The sequence below is a fragment of the Pteropus medius genome, unplaced genomic scaffold (assembly GCF_902729225.1).
Source record: "Pteropus medius unplaced genomic scaffold, Ma_sr-lr_union100, whole genome shotgun sequence".
Lineage (NCBI taxonomy): Eukaryota > Metazoa > Chordata > Mammalia > Chiroptera > Pteropodidae > Pteropus > Pteropus medius.
Genome location: NW_024343732.1, coordinates 4,785,864 through 4,811,873, shown reverse-complemented (window position 1 = coordinate 4,811,873; position 26,010 = coordinate 4,785,864). Strand labels below are relative to the sequence as shown.

Here is a 26,010-nt window from a genome sequence, read left to right as displayed (position 1 = left end):
TTGGGAGCTATAAGTAATCTTCTCACCAACGGTTAGAGAGCGCGTCCTAGGCACCGGGCATTTCACAGATACTCACATAACCCTCGCAACATCGTCATGAGGTTAGGCCTACTACCTCCTCCATTTTACATTAGAGGAAACAAAAGCACAGAGAGGTTAAGTGACTTGCCTAAGGTCACACAGCTTGTCAGTGATGGAGCTGGGGTTTGAACTCAGCTTGCAAACCTGTGCTATGCTGCCTCTCCTCTGCTAGCTCCGCCTAAGCCTTAGCTTCACTTTCCGAAAGGAAAGGACCGTTTTCTGCTTTCCATCGAAGTGGAAGGCCCTCCCGCGGTGCCCGCTGTCCCCAGGAGGCCGTGTGCTCCTGAGTGAGGGGCCCGGGCTTGCCATACCTCGGGGATGAGCTGGAAGAGGGCGTTGGAGTAGAGGGTGCCAATCGCCAGAGCTATGAAGTAGAGTAGCAGCCTCTTGTAAAAGGTCTTCTTCATGAAGGGCACCACGCTGGCCCCCAAGAGGGAGCAGAGGGAGATGACGGTCACGCAGAGGAGACCATATCCCCACACTGCCGTTGGCAGGGGGCCAGCCCCACCCAGGACAGGGAGAAGGGCGAGCGTCCCAGAGCACAGCAACCACCATTTAGTGGGGGGGGGAAGAAGGTGCAGGGCATGGGGAGGCAACAGGGAAGGTTTCGGCGGACATTAACAAAAGCAACAAAAAGGAAAAATCAGAGACAAGTAGGGAGGGAGAGAGAAATAGAAAATTTGTTAGTGATTCAAGTCTGATGCAATTTCTTTCAACCAGTTCAGAAGAAATGAAGAGGAATTCGCGGTGGCCTTGGAACTCTGTGGCCCCCAACCCTGCTGCCTTTGGTGGCCCGAGTCGCACCTCTAAGCTGGTTGAGACTGGCGGGGCGGGCGAGGCCTCGTCACACCGCCGAGGTGTGTGCTGTGCAGCTCTAGCAGAGGCTGCCAGGGCAGACTTTGGACCCAAGGGCTGTCTTTAACAGGAAACAAGAGCAGCTGAAAAGGGACTGATCACTGTGCTGCTGCGCCTGCTTTGCGTGCCTGACCCGTACCGCGCAGGCACATGGGGCACGACCTGGTCTGGTCTGTGCAAGACACAACAAAGTCGGGTGCGCAGGGCAAAGGGATGGAGAACAGTAAGGCCTGACGCCCAGGAAATCCACACTTGACTTCTCAGGGTTGGGTTTTTTTTTTTTTCCACCCCCCCATTTGCTTTGAGAGGTGCTCAATGTAGAGAACAGAGTTCCAAGGTCACCCTGACACAGAAAATATTTCCTCCACCATTTCCCAGTGTCACTACCCTGGTCAGGACAAAACTGAGCCAGGGTGAGGCACTCCCCTGTGGGCCACAGGGCTGAAGTGTGTTCAATTATTGTATTTCGATCCAACAGGCAACAAGGCATTTCATTTACCTTAATTATTTAAAAATTAATACATTCAATTTTGGGAGCTAAAAAAAGAAAAAAAAAATAGCCCAAGATGAGGCCTCCCTGAGAAGTGCTTGCTAGATTCTTGTGAAACTGTGAGACATCGAGATGGTTCATCTTAAACCAGATTTCTCCTTGCTGTTAAGAACGAACAGGCAGGGCCTGGGCAGCGCGCATCTGGTATCTCTGCTGGGTGAGAGTCTTTTGACTGGGAAGGCTGGGTGGCTGCGGACACGGGCTCTTTATGAAAGGCAGTCACCACCATTCCCAAGGGTGGTCCTCACATAATCACCTAATCACCTCCCCTGCATGCTCCGCCTGAGCTGACAAAGGGGGCAGACTGTCAACTCGGGCCTTTTTTTTTTTTTTTAGCTCCTCGGTGGTCACAATTAAAAAACAAAATTAACAAACATTTCCAAACAGTCAAGCCAGGGCACCAGGAAGTCAGTCTTCTCAGGAAAAAGTCAAGATGCAAGGCATGAAGGACGGAGTGCCTCTTTCCTTCATCTTGTAATTTTAATTTCCTTTGTTGTTGTTAAGTCTTTGCTCTGTGTTTGGCCCTCTCTGCTTCCAACTATGGCCTGCTTAAAGATAAAAAAGGATCGTTCACCTTTTTAAGCCAATTCTATTTGTCAGTTGGTAACTTCTTTTCCTTCTGCCTCATTCCAGATGGAAAATCTCTTGGTGGCCACCCCTGAGCACTGAGAGGGTCTCGACTTAGAACACAGGGGTACGAAACACCAAGGGCAAGGCAGAGACCTCCGGCTAACGCTTTCCTTTTGAGGCCTGAGAGCTGGGCTCAGGAAAGGCACTGAGGCAGAGAGGCTGACGCACCCCTGACCAAAGGGCCAATGCCAACGGCCTTGCACCTGACATCACCTGAGGGGACCAGAGGCGAACCTGGGTGCCCAGGAATGAGAGGAGGCTCTCGAGATCCAGAGTCAGAAGTCATTTGTGTCCCTTGATATGAGGGAGAAGAAGTTAATTTGTCAGGTGGCAGTCGGCGGGTGCCTCAGAGCACAGGGCAGGACTGGAAGCGGGGACGTCGGCAGGGGGGAGGCTCAGCTGTGGACGCCTCGGGGAAAGAAGACGCGCGTGTGTTTCTGATCTACTGCACCTCTGGGATGAGCTGGAAGAGCGCGTTAGAGAGCAGCGTTCCAATGGACAGGGCGATGAAGTAAGTGAGCACACGGCTGAAAAACGCTTTCTCCGAGCACGGCAGGACGAGGACTCCCAGGAGCGAGGCCAGGTTAATCAGTGACACACTGAGGAAACCAAAGCCCCACACTGTGGAGGAACAAAAACAGACGAGGGCCTCTGTTACTGAGGGTGGAGCGCTCCCGCTGCCTGGGCGGCTGTTCTGAGTTACAGAGATCCACTTTGAGATGGAGGCAGGTAAAAACAACACGGAAGGTTAAGAGTTAAAGAATGACGGCAAGAAACGAGGCATGACGCGGGTGGCATATGCCAGGCCCCAAGTGTTGGTAGCTCACGCTGGTGCGACAGCATTTCGGAAGGGCGATCCGGGCCCGAGGGATCCGTGTACACGCACGGACCATCGTGCGAGTTCACTGTGGCTGGAGCAGAGGTCCGGGGCGGGGGTGGGGGAGACGGGGGAAGTGGGCCGAGGGCGACCCCGTGAAGTCTTAAATGCTAAACCGAAACACCAAGGCGTCGGCCCCCTGTAGTTTGATGAAAATGAAAATGGAAATGTGGCCATAAAAGCAACACCCCCGACACACACACTTGGGCTGGTCTAAGAGCCCAACGCCGAACATTCGCCAGCCACACCGTCCCATCTGACAAGAGGCTGGACCAGTCCTGGGAGCGCAAAGATACCAGTATAACCATTACTCTCATCTGCCCCTCCTGATGTTGATAACCTGGTCAACCAGTTAAACACTGAGTGAGCGGCACTACCGATCAGCCCAGGGGTCCACGTGAAGACGAGCGAGGGGACCAGGCCATCCTGTGTCCCAGCTCACCTTCCACGGAGCTTGGCTTCCCCTCTTCGGTCTGCTCATTCTCCTCGTTCTCCTGGTTCTCGGAGGAGCAGGCCCGGGAATCCAGCTGCTGGAGGATGGTGGGGCAGAACTCCTGGAACTCGTTCCTTCCAATCCGTGACTGGTTGCTGAAGTTATGGGCGGCGAAGAGAGCCCCAGAACTGAAGCACTGAAACAAGGGCGAGGGGCAGAAAGCCTCTTAGAACGCAGTCACACCCTGCCCTAAGCGGCCCGCCACTGACTCAGCCTTCCAGGAGGGAAAAAAGAAGATATAATTGACCATCTGTAAGACTAACCTCCCCGGGTGAGAGCAAGGTAGTCCTTAAATTTGAAAAACTGATAGGTAATCTTAGAGATCAGTCACCGGGCTAAAACATATCTGACGCACATCTGTAAATGGCTGCCCAGAGGTTCTAGGCGCAACTGAATTGCAACTGAATTCCAATCGTTGTGACTGGGGTGTGGTTTCTAGAAAACATGACCCTATTTGTATGCCTAAAGATAGAGCTTCAACCAGATAGCAAATCTGGCTGCCCATCACAATAGCCCAGGGAGCTATTACATTAAAATGCAAATTTCAGAAAATTCTCCAGAGCCATTGTGCACGGTACCCTGGGCCTGCCGGACCATAAGCTCTCAGTCCCTTTAGGAGGCAGCACGGGAGTGGTTCTCACACACCATTCTTGTGTAACACAGCAGTTTTCCTTCTAATTATACTTTATCCGTATCAGTCTTTATCTGGGTTTGGTTTTAGGTGGGCCTATCTCTAGAGAGTCAGCCCTCTGGGTGAGCTGACAAGAGCTAGATTCTGCTGATCCCAGGACACTGACATCCCAGGAAGCCTCTGGGGTCAGGCTGCATCGGCCCCCAGGGTAGCCTCCTCAGAGTCAGACACCCACCACGTTCCTGTGGTTCTGAGTCCAGGCCACAGGGGCCCTTTTGATCTCTCTAAACTCTACCCTTCTTCAAGTCGAAGCTCCCATGAGCCTTCCCTGACTATCCTAGGACACACGCATCTCTCGCTCTCATTTTTTTTTCTTTTTTACGCCTACAGTACCGGGTCTTCTCATCCAAGTACTAACCAGACCCGACCCTGCTTAGCTTCCGAGATCAGATGGAATCGAGCTTGTTCAGGGTTCCTGCTCTCATTTCTGACTCCTGCAATGACTGTCCCAACCACGGCACTTAACGCTTCATTTTAATATCGGCTAACTTCGTTCTGGGGTGGCTGAGCTCCCCATCTGAACAGTAAATCCCCTAAACATGACTCATATTTGTTTCTTACAACACTCAGCATAGCGAACAAAGTAGAGATATAAAGCCGTTGCTGGCTGACTTATTCCCTGGCTGCCTCGAACGGCCTCAGATTCACATTAGCCAAAATGATATGGAAGAAAGAACAGAGAGGCAGGAGCCAAAAGACCTGGGTCTTAGTCCTGGTCAACTCTCCGTGGGACCCTCAGTGTTCTCTCCTATAGAATTAGATTTTCCATCTGCACCTAGAGGTGCTGCAAGGTTCACCAGGGAGAGCAGGCAAAGGGCTTTGACAACTACAAAGGCTATTAGAAACGCCGGCGGTCCTGGGCGCTCCAGCTTACCCGTGCAGTTGCAAGGAAGACTGTGCAGGTCTGAGCACCCCCACTTCACAGCTGCTCTTTGGCAAGGGCTTTAAAACACTCATGCAGGAGGCGCTGCTGGAGACTCAGACTTGCTGATCCAGACAACGGAGGAGTGATCTGTCATCAAGGCTTGCCTGCCCCAACCCTGCCTGCCCCGAGCAGCTCATCTCTTGTGCCTGGTTAGATTGTGAACCCCAAGAGGACAGAAACAGTGCTGCGTGGAGCTGGGAGCCTTACCGTCGAGAGATTCCTCTGTCCCTGCAGGGTCTGGGTAACATTGTCCCGACCTACTCCCACATCCAGGTGGTTGAGCAGGGCCTTCAGCTGCTGCAAGGTGAGGCTGTCACCTTCCCCATAGCGATGCATGAGGTCCTGCAGGAAAGAGGCTGCACTGATGGCGGCCGTCCCTGTGGACACTGTGTTAGCCTCAGCAACAGCTGTCCATAAGATGAGCCGAGTCAGCAGGAAGCAGCTAGGGAAGGCTAGGTGCAGCAGCTTCATGGTGACAAATAAGCCTGCAAGAGCAAAAAGGCAGGTTAGGAAACCAACTTCCCTCTCATTCTCCCTTCTGCTGGCACCAAATCTGTCAGCCACACTCCAAACAGGATGGGTCTCTCCTCAGACCCTGATCCCAGTCAATATCAAAGCTGATTCTTCACCCTTGCTCCAATGCCTCTGCCTCGCTTTCAAGAAAAATCCTTCTTTTGCAAGTAGAGAATAAAAATAAATAAATTCCACGGGTTTGATTAAATTTTTTAAAAAGTAAAAAACTAGGTGGTTATATGTATTTTTTTAAAAGTCCTTATGTTTTAAAGATACTGAAATAATCGTAGCTTCAATAATATCTGGGATTTGCTTCAAAGTAACAAAGGAGAGTTGCACAGGAGCACGAATGAAGACAAAATCAGACGCGAGTCGGTCCCTGTTGAAACTGAATGATGGCTGGACGAGAATTCATTATACTATTCTATCCGCTTTTCCATATGTTTAAATTCTCCAAAATATAAATCTGAAAAGATTAATACTACAACTAAAATAAGGGAAAAAAACCAGACTGGGAAAAATGTATACTACCAAACATGGTGAAGTTTTATTTTTATCCTGACTGAATTAGTGAACAAACATGGAAAACACTCACTCTCTTTGTTTTGTTGAGACGACAAATTTAAAAGTTAGATGATGCTACTGCTACTTGTTAAGGTAGCAAAAGAGATTTTAAAAAATGGATCGAACCAGATGTTAGTGTTAAATGACAGGCTAAGATAATGCTGGTGGCTACATAAAAATTATGACTCTTGAAAAATTATGGTAGTAGGAGCATTTAAATCCTTTGACTATTATGCTGTTATGCTAACAGAAGCATTTCAAAAATAAAAAGGCTATGGGCAGAAAGATGTGTTATGGTCAAGGGAATTACAATGTATCAATCTCATGGAATAGTATGCAGCTCTAAAAAAGGAGACTCTGAGTTTAATGTTACGAAGAACAATTATGAACCAGTTAAGAACTGAGAAGGAACAGAGGAAAATGAAAGCTTTAAGGCACTAGGATTAATGATCATTTTTCTTTTGTTAATCATTTCCCTTAGAAGAGTTACAATTTAATCAGGGAAATAAATATCAGGAAGGGAAAATGAGCCTCCTGTTGAATCCAGACCCAGAAACACAGTCACTGAAGTTGTTTCCATGCTTCCCCAGGTATGCCACCTCACGGCAGGCTGTGACAGAGTGCTTCAGAGCAGGCTTGTTGCATCCTGGCTCTATCACTTACCAGCTGTGTGATCTTGGGCAAGTTATTAACCAGCAGCGACATTCTAGAATTGCCCCGAGCAGTGATGCAGCTTGCCATGGCCTTTAGTGTCAGAAAGACCTAGCTCGAATTTCCGCACCGCTGCTAACCTAAAGTGACCTTGGCCAAGTTACTTAGCTTCTCTCTACACCCCAGTCTTCTCATCTATAAAACTTGTAGCCTCCTCATTGGATTATTGTGAAGATTTAATGCCATGAGCTATATCGCAAGTCACCGAGTGCCTGAATTATAGAAAGCACTCAATGAAATGTGGCTATTATTATTATAAGACTTGTAATTAACAGAGTTCCTCCACTTTGACTCCCTCTCAGCACAGATATGACACTGCTAACGGAACGGTCATAAATACCCCTGTGGCTGACTTTATTCCAGGCCTGTGGCACACATATCACACAAGTCCCCAACCACAAGCACGTCTGGGACATTGCAAGCTTTATGGGGCACGCACAGAGTCTTAGACACAAAGCATCACTCTTCAATGGAATATACTGTGAGTCACACAAACGGATGGTTGATTAGCAATAACGACAGTTTGTATAATTGTAACTCTGAGAGTGACAACTCTCAAATCTCCACCAAGAACCGAAAGTTAAATTATGGTACACAGCGTGGATCTTAGGCCAAAATGGCTAAACCCCACTGTACAAAGAAAACTGTTCTTCACCTGACCAAAGCCACCTAAGGCACGTGCTGGGCGGTCAAACGAAGGGTTGCGTGGCCTTAGGAGAGGAGAGGCAGAGAGAAGGTGACCAGTGTGCACCGTGCCAAGCACTGACATTCGTGGATTCTTTAAGAGAAGTCGGGACACTTGTCTACACAACGAGGAGACTGGGGTTCGGATATTAGGAAACATGATCCACAGCCAGCAAGAAGAGCAGCAAACCCAGAACTGAATTTTTCATGAAGCCAGGTCTGAACGGCACTAAGGCCATGGCGCTCTTCACCACTGCTCCTGCTGGGTTGGGACACAGAAGTTAACACGTCCTGGGTACCACGGACATCCCCCAAATCCTGCATGTCTGCGGAAAGGTTGTTCCCAGTTGCTACCAGCCCCAGCATGCACCCCAAATCCAGGCGTGAGATGCCCTGAAGACCTGCGTAGGGGAACTCCCAGGTATGCCTTAGACGAAAGGCTCTGTTCCAGAGTTCCTTCTGCAGAATCAATTCAAAAAAACATGTTTCGATTTCAGCTGAATTTCTCAAATGTATCTGCAGCAACTTCAAAACATCAGAAAACACAAACATACAAACACTTCAGGTCTGAGACACGCAAGGTGATTTTAGCTTTATCTGGGTAGTTATTCATGTCAAGGTCAGCATTTATGAAGTATCTGCTCTTTGCTGACCCAATGGTCTGTCGGCTCTCAGTGTGGCTGCTATAACAGCCTGGACTGGGTGGGTAGATTCAGCAAGCGGAGGCTTCCTGCCTGGCCAACACTGTGACCGTGCCCACAGCCCCAAAGTTAGGGGAGTCTAAAAACAACGAGGAGGCTGTAAAGAGTCCTGGTCCAGGGACCTTTGAGTTGCTAAATTCACTTTAAATCCAAGTGACCCTGGACTTTTGGCAGACACAAAAGGCGAGTGTTCTATTCTAATGGAGATTCCCCGCCCTTAACTACGAGTTATTCCTAAGGAAAAAAACAATTCCTAAAAGATTCTTTTGAGGAAAGAAAGATGAGAAGAAGAAAACATACGGCTCCTGGAGCAACTGGATGGACGGTGAGGCTGGGCTGGTCCTCGCGGTGTGGCCCCCGCTATAGAAGGAAGCCCATTCTATTAAGGCCATGAGAATGGGCGTGGCCCCCATGGGCCACGCCTATCCTTCCAGGGTGCCGAGCCTACCGCCCTCAAGGACATCTTCCAGGAGTGGTAAGAAGAAAATTTGGGGCAGGGCATGAAAACACTGGAGGGGAAAAGGCTCAAATGTGCCACTGGCTCTGAGGACCAGGCTCTTCCACTAAAGAGAAGCTGGAGTCTCTCCACGCCTTTGTTCTCTTGGCTTGGGTTCAAAGAAGTAACTTATTTCAGTGCCTCAGCTCTGTCTCCAAGGTGCCAGACTCAACCCTTCCGGGGAGGAAATGAAAGACTTATGAGAAAGTTAGCAAGAGATGCTTGCTCAGAATGTCTGTGAAACTTCAAAAGTTTCCTTACCATACTGGAGGCTCCTAAATCCGAATTCCATCTACCTGTCGCCCCTTTACTTGGTCCAGAAGTATCTCAACCTAGAAACAGCACCTGTCCTGTGGACATACCTGACTGCTGGATTTACCATATTTACCATGCTGCGTTTTTTTCCAAGCCCACCTCACCTCTTAGAGAGAACCGAACACATTTACTTCTCTTTGGGGAGACAAAATAGTGTCATGCCATGATGCTTGGTCCAGAGGCTGGACATTAATGTGACTTGAACAGGCAATAGAGGCCTGAGGGACTGGGAGCTGCTAGGCCTCCAAACACTCACTCCCTTCCCTGGCCACCGGGGAGCCCATCATCCTCTTTCGGATTTCTCTGGGCCAAGGAATGACACGTGGAACATAAGATCAAATGCTCTAGAGACAAACTTGGCTAAAGCACAACTGTGTCGAAGGCCAAGTGGCAAGCCACAGGAAACGGGCAAGACGTGTGTTTGAAACCCTACCCTCTTATGCCAACACCACGCCCCGAGAGCATGGGCTATGCGGGAGCACAGGGAATTACAGGCTGGAACTCTTCAGCTGGGGTCTCGGTTGGCCGAGGCGTGGCAACCCATCAGGGGCAGTCTGAACTGGGTTTTTACAAACTACTTGAAGTTGAGAAAAGACTTTCTACACTGAAGAATGACCCCGGGGGTTGGAGGAGCGGAGAAGGAGGTGTAGTGAGCAGCGGGGGAGGGGGCTGCACGGACTGGGACGATGGCTCCCAGAGCAATGGCCCCGCTACTGACAGGCCTCAGTGAATCACCCCGGGTGTTCCCCTCAACCATCTTCTCCCCACCCGAAACCCGCAGGATATCAAGAGGCATTTGTTCTCGTACATTCATTCCTCCCGCGACAGACAGCGGGGAGTCTCTGAGGCACGGGTCCCCTCGGCACAAACTCTAGAGCTGGGAGTATCAGTGACCCAGCTGACTACTCACTGCAGGGCAGCTCCCACCTCGCCGGAGTTCTCTCCCGTCTACGGCTTATTTCTGCAGAAGACCTTCAAACAGACTGGTCTTTCTCCAGCCCCAGCCCCAGCCCCACTCCACCCTAAGGCCGGGGACGGCCAGCCTAATAGGATCTCCCAGTGGACATTCTTAGAAGCACATGGCTCTGGGTGACTCCAGGGGAAACATTTCTGAGTCTCCATTAGGACAGGTGTATAAAAAAATCCCTGAAACCTGGAGACAAAAGACAACACGAGGCCTCAGGGTGGAGAGGTCCTGACCTGAGAAATCAAAAACCCTGCCTTTGGTACAGGGGATGCTGGTAACTGGGGCAACCCTGGCTTACGCAACAGAAGGACCGTGGACTTGGTGTGAGGATTCCAGTCGGCAGCCACTCCAAGCAACTCGCTGCTCTCACTAGGTCTGTTTCCTTAGTTTAGAAAGAGGAAAATAAACCCGCAGCGTTTTCTAAGTGTTGAGGAAGATGAAGTACGTTGAAACACTACATAAAAAATAAAGATTTGAGTTAAAATGAAGAATTGGAATGGCATCGCAATTTTCCTACCCTGATAATTAACATTTGGAAAAAAAAAAAAAGTCAAAAGCGAGCAAAAGGAAAAAAGAAAAGATAAAAGAAAAAAAACAAAGTCACCTATAGCAGCCAAACAAGGAAACAGGCCAACTCTGATACGGTAACTTCAAAACCAGAGGCAAGGGAAGGAATGCAGGAGGCGCCCGCACGACTCATCCCCCGAGCCCTGGCCCAGGCATGAAAGCCCCGGTGATGAGAGCGGAACCAGGAGGCGTCTCACCAACAGGCCCCAGATCGGGAGAGCTGCCAGCTGCCACCAATTCTTTTCCCTCTTCAGCGTAGGCGTACTGGGAAAGCTGCTGGGAGGTGGGGGCGGGGAAGGGGAGAATGCCACAGGTGCGACCGGAGGAAGAACAACGGGCTGACTTTCTTTGAGGGAAACATGTTCCCGGTACTCAGGGTCAAGGGCTCCAAGGCCACATCCTGAATGGGGAAACTATCCAATTCCAGTGAGTGTCCCTACCCTTCCAACAGAAACGGAACACATCTCACAAATGAGTGGGCCGAGCCATACACCACTGGGGCCATTAACAAAATCCCAGAACAGAGGACGGATCCATCTCTCACCTCATCCACACAGTCGCCATTCGTTCAAGCTACAGAAAACAGGTCATAAGGACCCAGCTCTCAGCACTGCTGTCACTGGGGTGGGACAAATCTACCTCAACTCAGTGGCAAGAAAGTCACTGTCTTATTTTAGAGCCAACGACGCCAGAGAGCACTAGCATTGAGCACAAAAAGGAACGGCAGGCCAACCAAGCAAAAGACGAAGATGTCCACTGAAAGTAAGACGTAACTCTTCACGACTGCCTCACGCTGTAGAATAACTTAACCAGAATACTGATGCAATAGAAACAGCTCAAAGATGAGATTATAACATAAAGTGAGATAAAAAGAGATGCGGGCTTACTAAAGAGAGACCAAAACGACATCGCTGAAAAAATGAAAAAATCAATTATGATGAACAGAGAAAAAAAATTTTGCCAATAATTTAAAATAAAGATACTGACAAAGGAAGGGTTGAGATACCCACGGTGAATGCAAATGGAAAAGACAAAGGAAAGCCGATACAGTCATGCCCTGCTAAAGACAGGGATGCTTCCCGAGAAGTGCGTGGTAGGTGACTTCGTCGTCGTGAGAACGTCATGTGGACTCACACAAACCTAGACGGTATAGCCTACTACACACCTAGGCTATATGGTATGATAATCTTCCTCTACCCCAACTGGCTCTTGGCTGAGCCATCCCTGCAATAAAAGACAGATTAACAGGAGAAAAACAAAGAAAAGTTTAATAACACATATACTTCCTGTATACATGGGAGAGACCCAGGAAAACTGAGTCATTCATCAAAATGGCTGAAGCCATGACCTTAAATACCATCTCAGGCTGAAGATAAAAGAAGATGCTGGGGGCTGGGCAGGGAGGAGGGCTATCGGTTCTGGGAGGTTACCAGGAAAGGCACAGTCAACCAAGGAAAGGTCATTATGCGATTTAAGTCCATGACTTTTGCACTGATAAGAGTTTTTAGAGAACCCTCTTCTTCCTGGTACAGTGAGGGAGATATCCTTAACAAATGAAGTTTCCCTTACAAATATGTGTGTTTTACAAAGCATAATTTTGCTTTCAGAGCTTCTCCCATGTCTTCTGTTTCTTAAAATTAACCAGCTTAAAATAATCACTATGCCAAACTGACATATACTGGGGTGATGAATTCTATCCCCCTACAGCTCCTAGACTATAAACCTATACAGCATGTCACTATGCTGAATACTATAGGCAAATGTAACTTTGTGGTCAAGTATTTGTGTAATGCATTGCGCTCCTATGTTAAGATGGCTATGACGGTCACTAGGCAATAGAAAATTTCAACTCTATTATAATCTTATGAGACCACTGTCGTATATGCAGTTAGTCATTGGTGGAAAAGTCATTATACGCCACATGACTGTTAACTAGAAGACAAAGATACCAACATAGGGATAATTGGTTTCCTGAAGTAGAGAACCCACGATGGAACAGAGGACCCTTCTAAGATAAATAACACAAGATTTCCCTGAAACGTAAGGAAAAACAGAATCTGAAGATTGAAATACACAAAAATGTGATACAGAATGCTCAAAACTGAGACATTGCCTAAAACCTCTTACATGTCAGACAATTCAGACTGTCCTCATCTTTCCCATAGCAATGTTCAGTATCCGAAGGAAATGCAACAATGTTTACACAGTTCTCAAAGACAATGTAAACCACTAATATTATTCCCAGAAATTCTGATGCTTGAAAGCAGTCAGGGAATACAGTCCCTAGCCTGGGGGGTTAGTGATGGGGGGTGGGGGTGGGCAGGGAATAAGGTGATAACGAAATGTAGCTAATTAACAAAGAAATTTTAAAAAGGAGCCCAGAACGCAGAAGCCATGGTAAGAGGACTGATGGTAAGAATTAAAACCTTCAAACGAGAAATAATTTAAAAAGAACTACAGGGATTATGGTTACAGGACAGAATCTAAATGTTATTTTAAAAAATGGACACTTTAATAATGTAATTAAGGCAATGAAAAGATGGGAAGATGAGAAAAAAATGTGAAAATGAGAATGTCCTCATTTTTCGTAGCAAAGAGTCAAACAATACTGTCTGCAATGGAAACGCGTAATTACAGGTATGACCCACAAGGTCTTATTTTTTCTTAACTTTATTGGGATTTTTGAGGAAATAATCTCTCTTAAGAAAAACATTTCTTTAAAGCTTAATAATTCCTTTAATTTCACTACAGTTTCTTTTTCTTCTGTTACATTCAGGGAAATTTTAAATACACTTTTATAGAAGTATTTGTATCGATTTCTCTATATCCGTTTATCTATGAGTATTCCTGGAAGACTGTCTGGAATAATGTTCATCTAATACTAGTGATGACTATTTCTGAGTGGTGGGATTTTGGAGAGTTTTGGTTACTTATTTATTCTTCAACTCACTGACATGTCACCCACCCATGGGTAGTAGGGGTACAGCAATAAGAAAACGTGGTTATCTTTATAATCGAAGAGTTAAGGATAACTTTCTAAGTATGACCCAAAACCTAGAAGCTGTAAATGTAATAATCAATACAGCTGACTACAAAAATGGCCGACGAAACTACAGTTGAACATAAATACACAGATTAAAACAAAAAGTGGCAAGTATTCTACACATAATTAGTATATTCCTAGTATACACAGTCCATTACTGATCTACAAATAATTAGTATATTCCTAGTATACACAGTCCATTAATGATAGTCATCTGTGCAAATACTAATCGAACCAGTTAGAAATCCAGCAGTCTCACAGCTTGGTACTTAAATCAATACCATACCGCCCCACAGGCTCTCGGGTAGTTTCTGAGAAAAACTACCCAGCCTGCAGACTTCGCCACCCACCTAATGAACATCGTCAAGAGGCCACCCTCCTGTGAGACAAGCTAAAACCCCTCTGAAGCACAATATAAATATTACAGCGTGCAAGCCAGCCCTCGGCCTTGGCCAAGTGGCCCAGGACTCAATCAGCTATCCCTTTTGCCTCTTGGCCTCCCACCTAACCGGTTGCTCTCCTGCATACCCTAAAAGGATGTGTTCTCTTCTGCCAGCTCCCACTCCCAGAACCTCAGCCTCAAGCTCTGGCCGGGCCCAAGGCCACCCAGGGCGGGAGATTTCCGCAGACAGTGCAGGACGGCTGCCAGGGGGAGGGGGCGGCGGTACTTGGAAGCACTGGCCCACTTGCTCTCCCTGTGAAACCTCACGTTGCTGGGAGGGATAGGATGTGAAAACTTAAAAAAAAAAAAAAAAATGAGCAGCGACCTAAAAGCAGGGAAAAAAATTAGAACCAGCAGCCTGCTGCTTGTTGATCAATACTGACTGAGCCCCCACTGTGTGTATGGGTGCTTGTGGGAGGGAGGGCAGAGCCTGGTGTCAGCCCAGGGCAGCCACCGCAGACGGCAGGGGTGTCTGACTTAGCCGCACGCCGCTGGCTGCCCAGCCGGGTCCCTAGCGAGGAACAGCAGGGGACAGAGAGAGTGAGTGTGCTTGCCTGGCTCCACTGTCCCAGCCGGAGCCTGCGCCTGACAAAGCAAAGAAGTCTTCCAAAACTAACTAAGTCGGGCAGAGGCAGCTGGGTGAGCAGGAGCCAGCCAGGGATCCCCCACCCAGAACCGCACCCCCAGAGGCACGGTCAGAGTTCCCGCTATTCTCGTCATTTATCCATCAACATTTCCCAGACACTCAATTGCATAACCCTGACTTGTTGTCCCTCTGAGTCCACTCCTGTCTGTCAGGTGACAGGACCTGGCACGTGGCTTAGAAATCATGACACCACTCACTTCCACCACTTACATCACCCAGATGGAGCAGAACTCCCTGACTTGTTATTCAGGGTCAAAAAGTAAGTAAAATGTGTGATCTAGTGGCTAAATCATCAGACAGCATGACAAGTTGGGCAGCCCTGGCTTCGAGTTTGGGGTCCACCGCTAACCTACCATGTGTCCCCAGCACAAGTAAGCTATGAAACCTCCAATCCCACAGGGCACTCTGATAAATAAATGAAAGACAGCCTGACGGTGAGAACACGGTGTACACTTTAGGTCTCTTCCTTCTGTTCCCTCTCCTCCAAGCTCTCAAGCCAATTCCTTCACCTAGACCTGAACCCTGCCTGTTCTCGCTGGGCAGCTCGATTGCCTCCTTTGCCAGGAAGCCTTCTTGGATTACACAGAACACTCTGTGACTCCTAATTACTCCAGGCTCCTAATTACCTGCTCTTCCACAGTGCCTCCCCAACACATTTTTGTTCTTTGGAAGCAAAGAGAACCCTCCCGTCACTCCTTCACAACACAGGGCCTGGACTCCTGCTGAGTACACAGCAGGGAGAAGCAGAGAATTTCTGCTGGAAGATGGGAAGCCCAACCTGCCTTCTAACTGCTGTCTGTCTGCAGGGCCTCTAAGGCTTGGCGAGCAACAGGAGCTCAGCGCCTCCTCAAGTGGCGGCTATCTCCCCAGGGCCCACAGACCAACTTTAACCCTGACTGTCCAAGGTCAGCTGTTAGGACTACTTAATACTCTCTTTTTCTCTAGACTAAACAACCTCCATTCCTTCAATTTCATTTATACTCACTGAACTAAAAGCTAGTTATACCTAGGAGACTTTAAAAAAACACACACACAATCCAAGACTTCATTCATTTAACAAACATCCATTGCCTACCAGTTTCATACCAGGAATTACGCCAGGTACTGGGGATGCCTGGAACCTGCCCGCACAGAGCAGGGAAAGCAAACGAATCCAAAAAGTAACTTACAAGAACACTGATGACAAAGGTTATGTTTTGATCAGGGTTCAGTTACGCAATCTGAGCAGGAAGGGATTTTGTACAAGGTATTAAATGGCTTAGAGAATCATCAGAAAAGCGGGAGAAACAGATTCTAGACTGAGCTTCCAGGAGCTACTCCCAAAATCACAGCGCGGAGCCAGGCTGCCGAGGAGCCACGGCCCCTGCAAGGGCCCTCCCGCCACCGGGCAGCTGTGGCGCCAGAACGAGGCCTGCTCTTGCCACGAGCCACGCCAGCCGCCCACACGTTTACGGCCGGACCGAGTGCAGCTAACTGGCAGAATCAAGGCACATCGGGAGTTTTAGTGCAAAGGTGTTTGGAAAACGTAGTTTTTGATTCTCTGCTTCCAGTAGGTTGGACTATAATTAATCATCCAAAGTATGCACTTAGTAGTGAAAGGAGGCACTGTTTACAAACACGTGGGGACAAGAGGCGCAAACCCCACAGTTTTCCTCACGTGGATGCCTGGGGAACAAGCCGCCACGCACCACGTGCCACAGATCACAGAGTGGCGGACTACAGGAAGCTATGGAGATCACGGCAGGGCAGGCAAACCTAGTGTCAGGGGCCAGGGATGGCCTCCGGAAAGATTACTTCGGCGGAGACCTGAAGAGTCATAAAAGTGGGCCCGGTGAAGGGGGTGGGGATAGGGTGGAACATTCCAGATGCAGCTGAGACGGACTCGGAGAACATGGCGTGTCTAAGTCTTCAGTGTCCAGTGTGGCCAGGGTGTACACAAGAGGGTGTGGTAGGGCCCAGGGCAGGGACGGGCTTGCTGGCCATGTTAAGGTAGAGCTAGGCTTCATCCGCAGAGGAGATGCGACCAGATTTGAGTTTTTAGTGTACTCGTGGGGCTGCAGTGTGGAGGACGGAGTTTAGGTGGGCAAGAACAGAAGCTGGTTACCAGGGAGGAGGCTCTCTGGTGTCCAGGTGGGAGAACACAGCATCCAGTGTGTTCTAAAGAGCAAGGCTTCTTTCTCTAGCTTCAACCCAGCCTGGGGAGCTTCCCCAGCCCCTGGGGCCGCTGGCCTCAGCCTTTCATTAAAGAACTGAACAGGCTCCTCTTTAGCGGTTCCAAGGAGAGAAACAAGCCCCACCACTGTCCTCATAACTGAAAGTATCAGAGTGAGTTCCCGAGGACCAACCCCATCCCCATCATCTCCTAAATCAGGTTGAGACAAGTCTGCTCAACTCTCTTGCTGTAGCAGAAGCGCCATTTAGAAATGCCAACTCCGACGCCCTGGCAGCAACACTCTGGGGGGCAGAATTTGCCACCAGGGGCCTCTCACAAGAAATCTCTCTTCTGCTCCCTTCTTCCTAAAATGGGTAAAAAGAGTCCTCTGAGCCCCAAGCTCCCTCTGGGAGGTGAGGTGAGCCCCTCCCAGAGAGTGAGCCTTGATACACTGAGCTACAGCAGGCAGAGGCATGCTTGTTTCTCTGTTGAGGCGAGCCTCTCTCCACTAGCAGCCAGGCCCCGGGGCAGCTCTCACTGCTCTGCCTGCAGCAACGACTCCACCTTGCTACCCACCCTCCCTGCCTCCCTCAGTGCCCTCCTGGACCACTATCTCCCCTTTACGACCCGCCCATCCTTACGCCAGCTCAAGCCCCCAAGTCTTCCTCGAAGACTCTGACCGTGCCAGTCTCTACAGCTGAGATGCTGAATTGTCCATGATGATTTCTCTAAGGAACTGATTTTTAAAGTGTAGTTCCTGGACCAGCAACATCACCATCACCTGGGAACTTGTTGGAAGTACAAATTCTCAGCCTGACCCAAACCTGCTGAATCAGAAACTTGGGGGTAGGGTCCGGCAATCTGAATTTTAAGAAGTCCTCCAGGTGATCATAATGTACACTAAAGTCTGAGAACCACTACTCTCAGAGAAGGGTCTAGAGCTTTCGTGAGATCTCCAGATTTCTTCACCAAAGAGGGCAAGAGCCATCACGGTCCAGGGGCGGCCCCTTCCCACCGGGAACCCAACCTTTGAGCAGTTACTGCTCATGAGTACATGACCAGGGCACCCAAGAGAAAGGCACAGACTGTACCTTAGACTTCTCGGTAAGTATTTGTCAGCAGAGGAATAAATAAGCCCTATTCTCATGAAAAAGAGGGTTACTCGGAAAAAGAAAAAATCCCAGATTTCTAAACTGGAGTGAGAAAAGTGGCAGGAAAGGGAGGAAAATTGGGTAATTTCATTTCTGAATCATAATTACTCCATTTTCCCTCCTACTGTCCAAACTTCCCACATGGCTCATTCTTTGGCTCAGGGTCACTGGCCATTACCATCTGATTATTAAGGAGAAAGGACTTCCCATATCCTCTCGGGACAGACATCCTCTGCTTCCTCACTGTGGGCTTCGCTACGTGACCAGATTGCCCCTCTTCCCCAGATCCCTGAAGAGAACCCACTGCAGCCCACCACCGCTGCATGCTACTCACACGCCCACTCCCCTGTGTCCCCTCAAAACCACCCTATACCACTTGGACGACGCCACTCCTGCTATTAAAATCCATAAACTTCCATCGCTCCCCTCCACCCAACAGCCGGGTGGTCAAGGGTCCCTCCAGCTAGGCTCCCACCACCTTCCCCCCTCACCTGCCATGACTCTCCAGCCTGGACCCCGGGCTCCATCGAGAATGCCCCACCCCCTCCTGTCTCCACGCAGACCCACGGGACTAGGAAGTCTGATTAACATCTGTTGGAAACATCTGTCAGAAAGCTGAACGTGTGTTCCAAGTACTCTCTCCACAAGTGTGAAGGGCCTGGATGTTAAAAAAAAAAAAAAAAAGCGGGAGGATGAACTGCAGGAAGCAGCACCATCCGTGACCCCCCCCACCCGGGAAGCATTCTCACCTTCCTCTGCATCCCAAGCTTTCTCGCAGAGGTATGCTGCCTCGGAATGACAGTTCTGAGGCTTCCAGTTTAACTTTCTTGGTTGTTTATAACAATCCTGGGAGGCTGGTAGGATATAAATAAGTCCTTGCCACATGAATATGTAAATACAAATGCATAGAGAACGGATACGCCCTCACCTTCTCTGGAGATTCCAGAATGGCTGGGGCAGACTTCACTGATGATGCAGTCCTGAGGGCCAGGAGTGTCTTCGCAAAGCTCCCCCTGGCCCAGGTGCAAAGGAGAGCATGAGGAGCCCGACCCTTGCCCCTTCGGTCTCTGTCTGGGCCAGAGCTCTAGAGGGAGGCTGTCAAGATCACTCACAGATGGATTCCAGAGCCAAGGTCCTCAGGTTTCTGACGCCTATCACACCTGGATACAGACAGGGCCAGCAAAAGACCTACATGGGCAAAACTCCCCTTCCTCGGGTTAAACGACCTCATCAGGGCTCTGGGTACGACAGCAGTCTCCGGACGATACGGTGCAAAAGCTGCAACCTCCCTAAGAGCACGAGGACTTATGCCTGTTATTTCCATTTGTCCTTCTGCTCCTCTACCTCCTGCAAACCGCTGCCTATTAAAAGGGGATCAACATTCTAGCCAGACTTAAAGGCTTACCTTCTCTGGCCAACACCAACTCCAAAGGGCAATCCGACTGCCACCTGGAAAGGATTTCCGATTTCCCCCTTACAACTCAGACATGCTCTAGAGTTCAGGTGACTTTCAACTCCCAACAGAGAGAAAAGAAAGAGGTGAGAATTCCTATGGCGGCACTACTTACAGTAACGAAAACCCTGCAGGCAACCCGCAAGCCCCACGGCGAGAGAGGCTGCCCACGAGTGAACTACCCTACCCTCACGCCAGAACAGTACCCGAAGTGAATCCGCTACTCATTCTTCAAGACCTTTCCCTCCAGGAAAATGTGAAGGGCCGTCTCAGTCTGAGGACACTACACTGTGAACTCCCTGGGGACAAGAGCCCGGTCCAGTTTTCCTCGTAAAGCCGATGGAGCACAGGGGACGTGCGTGAAGGCAACGCTGAAATTCTCGTTGAAATAAAAGCTCCTAACGAGCCTTCCAGCTTCTACTGGGCACCTACCACAGTACTGTCTGTCCTTTCTTTAAGTATGACAGACAACAGGTAAAGTGTCCAAATCTCAAGAGTAAAGTTCAATGAAAGAGGCATCCTTTTTAAAGTGTACATCTGATCCCGGCGCTTCCTTTGCTTTAAACCGTGATGGCCTCCAAGCACAAGGGGAATAAAATCTAAACTCCTTTTCCTGACCTATAAGTCTTCTGGCCCTTGCCGATGCCATCGACGTTACTGAGCGTCCTCCCTCCCCGGGACCCAGCCGTTCTGGCCTTCTTTCTGTCCCTTCGACACACCAAGCGCATTCTGAACTCGGGGCCTTTGAACTTGCTGGTCCCTCTGCCTAAAATGCTCTTCCCCTACCTCTTCGTATCAGGTCTCAGTCCAAATGTCGCCTCCACGAAGTGGAGGGATACCTTGTTAAAAAAACACACCAAAAAAACCCACTTCCAGTCGTTCAGAGTCTCAATAGCCTGTTTCTTTTTTTCTTAGCACATGTCACTACCTAAAATGTCTTTTTTTTCTTTTTCTGTGTTTACATATTTATTCTCTACCTCTGGGCCTATTTTCCCTCCTGCCAAGGCTGGAGGAGTGCCTCGGAGGGGAGTCAACCCCAAAGGATATCTGCTGAATGAGTGTTTTTGTTCTCCTGCTCGTTTTCATAGTGCCTTGCAGTTTAGAATTTTATCGTGCTTTGGATTCTACTCCAGGTGAACCACAAGCAATCTCAGGGGGCGAGACCCCTTCTTCTGTAGCTTCAATAGAGCTGATGACTCCAGAGAAGTTAGTCTGGAGCTGCGGCACAAAACATAAGGTAGAAAAATTAAAGAGACACCTAAGGTGGCTCGGGAGATCCAGGAGAAAGGTGGTGGGAGAGAGGCAGGCACACACAGACAGGCAGCCTGTTTCCCACGACCTTGAAAACCAGCGTGCTGAGGACAGGCCATCTGATAATCCTGCCTAAAATAACATATTAACTCTTCCCTGCAGCAGAAGCAGAAAAGGAAACCCCAAAAGCACAGGCTGTTTCTAGAATTTCTCAGCTGCTCATGGAAACTCTGAGTCTGGGTCCCGTCACACACAGCCTCTTCCAACGTGCCAGCTGCACACGTCCTGAAGGCAGGGGGAGGGGCTTCTGCGTGGCCGCCAGCAGGGAGTGGTGTGAGGAGAGCCAAGGTCACAGGCACAATCTGGCCGGCAGGGCTGTACACATACCACGGTTTACCCTCGGTCAAGGCCTCTGCCATGGGAGGTACCTCCACACAGCGTCTGCTGGGTGTCCGGGTGGCCGAGGAGGGAGGAGCAGGAACTGAGGAGGGAGGAGCAGGAACCAGGACAGAAGCTCTGTTCTTAGGGCTCAGGCTACCCCAGAGGGCATTTTGGCTAACGGCCCGAGTCCAGGGGATTGGGTGACTTTGGACTTTTTGCACCTTTCTGGGAAAGCTCATGAGAAGGGCCATTGCTTGCTGCCCCTGGAAATTCCCCAGGGACGTGGTACCCTGAGAACTTGCCAAGCCTCTCAGATGGAAGGTCTCCAACAACAGGGAAATAAATGGTCAGCACCGAAATATATATATGCCAATCAACGTCACCTGGTCCTGAGACAGCAGAGCGCAGCACAGGCCACCAGTGAGCAGGGGAAAGGAGGACAGGGCAGGAAGGGGTGCCAGGGCCTCCCACTCCTGGCTCACCTCCTGGGAGGAGAAACAGGGCCAGCATCCCCGCAGGCCAGCGTGGCTCCACCTTGCCCCAAGCCTCCTGTATTCCGGGCTCTAAGAAAACGAAAGTCCTCGGGGCTGGCCCCCACCCTCCTGGTTTCCAGGAAAGGATTAGAGTCCTGACAGTTCGGTCTGTTCCCCGTGATTTATAGGGCCCCCCTCATGAGGACACATACACACACCACTTTCTTTCTCTTACACAAACCAATCTTTCAGGCTTCCAGTAAAAGGCATGAGGGAAAAACAGTGGTTTGGGTCCGTCCTCCACCCACTCCCTTTGGGGACAGCCCAGCAATCCTGGGGGCGGTGGGTGGAGGGTGGTGGTAGGAGAAGGCCATCAGGTCAGCTGGCTGCCTCCGCCCTTTACCCTCAACCTGGCAGTACAGGGCATAGGGAAAGGCCCTAAGGGGTGAAGGGATTTTCCCAGAAGAAAAGGAATCAGTGAGATCCAGGAGCAAGCTGGCCAAGGACAGTTCCTGCCCCCAGGACCATGTCAATAAATATTTACTAAGCACTCACTATACAATTGAGTGCCATCTCTATACATGGGTGCCATCTCTTTCCCTTCCTCCCTCCTGCTAAACTATCCTTCTGAAGATTTAACTAATTTAATAATCCCACTATCTGTGTATAAGGATGCTTGTCTCATAAGATCCTCACCAATGGTGAGTATTAAAATAGTATTCCATCTTTGCCAAATTGGTTAAAAATCATTCTTATAATTCTCTTAATTTGCATTTCTTTGATTACTAGTGGCTCATCACGTTTTTAGGTTTACTAACATTTATATTTCTTTTACAAATTGCCTGTTACTCTCCTTTGCCCATTTTTGCTGCCACATATTCATCTTTTTTTCTTATCGGTGTATGTAAGAGTTCACCGTAAGGACTAATAAAAATATTAATATCGTCACATATAACAAATATCTTCCTAGTTAATCATTTGCCTTTTAATTTTGTTAACTGGTGTTACTGATAAATTTAAAAGAAGTAAAGTAAGTCTATCACACTTTTCCTTTAAAGTTTCTGCTTTTAGTGACATACTTGGAAAGTCTTTTCCCACCCTAAAATTACAGAAATACACACTTACATTTTCCTGCCTTTAAAAAAATTTAAATCTCTAATTCATCTAGAATTTGGCACAGTGTAAGAAAGAAAAGCTAACTTTTTAAAAATCGTTAGCCAATTATTTCAATATTGTTTAATGAAAAGTTGATTTTCCTTGTAAACCACAACTGTAGAATCTATAAAAGAACAGAGGTAAAGTCACATATATCCCTCGCACTGAGAGGCCACAGGTGGCTGGCCAATGACATATGAGTGCATGGCATGGGTGCCATCTCTTTCCCTTCCTCCCTCCTGCTCAGAGGTACAGGCTGGCAAGTGACAACCAGGAGAACAAAGTCCCCCATGCAAAGGATGGCAGAGCGGACAGATACGCAGGAGAGAGCGTAGGTTCCAACGGGCATCACTGAGCAGGAACATGGGCCCTCCCCCAGCTAAGCTCCGGATGCCTTCCATGCTATCCACCAACCAGCATTGGCTGGATGCTGTTATTTGCATCTAATAACCTCTAGAACTCATCTATAATCCCTTCTCCCTTAATTTTACAAGAACTGGTAGGATTTACTGTTGTCTGCCAGGCAATGTGCTAAGCAATTTGTTTTCATATCATTTAATCTTCTCAACAACCTTATAAGATACATTCTATAGTACTTCCCTAATTATAAGTGTCAATGACAGCTTTTCAGAATAGAGACACTGTATTACCTGTACATGTCAATGAGACATCTTCCTATTTCAAAAAAATTAAAATGACAAAAAGCACCTTAAAATTACATAAGTATGGTATCCCATTTCACAGATGAGGACACGGAGGCTAAGAAAACTTGTTCGAAATTACACAATAAGAAATAATGCTATTACTGTTTGCTGAATTCCTACTTATCTTGAAGTCTACTTTTAGACATTTCTATTTTGTTTATCTATCCTGTGCCAATGTCACATTTTGTTTTTTTCCTTATTATTACTTTTTTTTCTGGTAAAGCAAACCTAACTCCACCACTTTCTTTCTGAAATTGTTTTTGACTTTCCTTGTACATTTACTCTTCCAGAAAAATCTTTTAAAGTCATCTTGTCAAGTCCTAACATTTCACTTTGAGAACTCATCCTATTAAAATTATCTCGAATGGGTCTACGGCCATGCCATCCTGAACATGCCCGATCCCGTCTGATCTCAGAAGCTAAGTAGGGTCAGGTCTGGTTAGTACCTGGATGGGAGACCACCTAGGAAGACCAGGTGCTGTAGGCGAGAAAACAAACAAACAAACAAAAATTATCTTGAATGGGAATATTCAGCTTGAAGGAATTATGGAAGTGTAGGTACGATGACAAATTCCGACTGTTTGCCAGGGAACATAGCAATGAATAAAACAGACAAAAATCCCTGCCCTCGTGGAGCCTGCATCTTCTTGGTGCTCGTAACAGTGAAAAACTGCAAGCGATCTAAGTGTACACGAGAAGGAGATTGCTAAAGGCAATCCACAGAACAAAACCTGTAGTTTGAGTACAGAGATTAAGGGTTTAGGCTGAGTGACACGACCTCGGTGTGAATCCTGAGTCTGCAATCACTAGCTTCAAGGCTTGGGTCAAGGCGCAGCTTCAAGGAGACTTATTTTTCTTATATAGAAAAACAAAGCTACTAACAATCCCCCCCCACCCCCCCGCCGTCAGAGCAATTGAGAAAATTAAGAGATACTGAACATAAATACTACAGTACCTGATGCACAGTAATCGCTCAATAAATGCCAGTTATTTGAGAGAAGAATGACATGGAAAGATGTTTATATGTTCGGTGAGAAAAAAAAACTTAACGAAACTCTATGTACAAATCCTCTTTCCTTAAAATGTATACATTCATAGAAAAAGACTAAAAATATGGTAGTGGATTTAATGGTAACCATTTTATTCATCTATATTTTCTATAACGAACATGTAGTAGTTCAGAAGAAAGTTAATTTCTGAGTCCAATTAGGAAATGGAAAAGGCTTAATGATGACCAAATGGGAAGACTTGCATGTCCTTTTTTAAGATCTTCACTTTGAGTCTGGAGGTGGATTCCAGTCCTATCTGCTCTGTGCTGGACGAGATCTGCAGTTTCCTAATCTGGCTGCCCCAGTGAGCAAGGCTTCACCTCGGTTCTTCTTGCTTTAATCAGAGCTTCCTGGGTGAGATCTAGTATCTGCACATCTAGTTCTGATAGATCAACCTTGCTCTTGTCTGGGGCACTTCAGGACTGCTGTGACCTTTCAGGACCGCTGGACTAGATATGGACCACCTACAACATCCTGTTAATTATTTAAACTCTTTGAAGTCAGTTCCACCTTTCCCGTGAGTGAGTACCATCATCTCTGTCCTGCCCAGCTTGCAGGGAAACTAGCACTCAGTTTAGAGCTCCCTGCACAGAGGCAGGTTGTTGCTATTGCAGTGCCTGGATTCTAAGAACGTAAGGTCTCTGACGCCAGCTTTCCAATTTATACCCACTTGGTTCTCAGATCTCTATCAACATGAGGGCAGCAGGCAGCCTGAGGCTTGGCTACTGGCTCCATGGCAGTCAGGCCTGCTTTCTGTCTTAGTTTAAAAAGAAATCTCCCTTTTCTCTGCAGCTCTGTGAACCAGAGTTTACGAAGGACATTTTTCCCCGTCCTGGGTGTAGTAGGTTGAATAATATCCACCTCAATCAATGTCCACCCAGAACTGCAGAATGTGCATTTGTTCAGAAATAAGAGTCTTTGCAGATATAATTAGTTAAGGATTTTGAGATGAAATCATTTAGGGTGGGCCATAAATCCAGGGACTGGTAGGTATCTTTACAAGAGAAAGGAGAGGGAGATTTGGACCCAGACACACAGAGAAGGCCACGTAAAGATGGAGGCAGATATCAGAGTGATGTTGCCACAAGCCAAGGAACACCTGGAGCCACCAGAAGCTGGAAGGGGCGAGGAAGGACTCTTCTCTAGAGACTTTGGAGGGAATACAGCTTTGCTGACACCTTAATTTCGAACTTCTGGCCTCCAGAATTGTAAGAGAATACATTCCTATTGTTTTAAGCCACTGAGCTTGTGCCGATTTGTTAGGGCAGCCCTAAGCAACTAATCCTATGGAAGTCCAGCAGACATGGATCTAACCAAGCAATCTAGGAAAACATCACCAGTCATAAGACACACTGACATTCTAGATGCCTTGATACGATGCTCTGAAAAGGATGCAACATCATTTTTGTGATACTCTTGCCAAAAATGCATGACCTCATTCTAAGAAAGAAAGAGGAACCGTTACAGACTGGAGACTAAGGAGAAATAAT

General features: G+C 48.0%; 1 protein-coding gene and 1 pseudogene across 3 annotated transcripts in view; one reads left to right on the top strand and one right to left on the bottom strand.

The window, feature by feature from the left end:
- SLC39A14 (solute carrier family 39 member 14) overlaps nt 1-26,010 on the bottom strand; it is a 40,616-nt gene that overhangs the window by 8,720 nt on the left and 5,886 nt on the right. For 2 of the 3 annotated variants that reach the window (XM_039868067.1, XM_039868070.1), the window contains exons 2-4: nt 5,310-5,587; nt 3,436-3,622; nt 393-562 (exon numbers count right to left, since the gene is read on the bottom strand). In XM_039868067.1, coding sequence (XP_039724001.1) covers nt 393-562; nt 3,436-3,622; nt 5,310-5,573 — 621 coding nt within the window. In that variant the 5' untranslated portion in view covers nt 5,574-5,587. Of the gene's footprint in view, nt 1-392; nt 563-2,567; nt 2,738-3,435; nt 3,623-5,309; nt 5,588-26,010 lie in introns of all 3 variants that reach the window. The other variant, XM_039868069.1, reaches the window with a different exon arrangement.
- Nucleotides 23,840-23,958, top strand: LOC120606669 (uncharacterized; annotated as a pseudogene).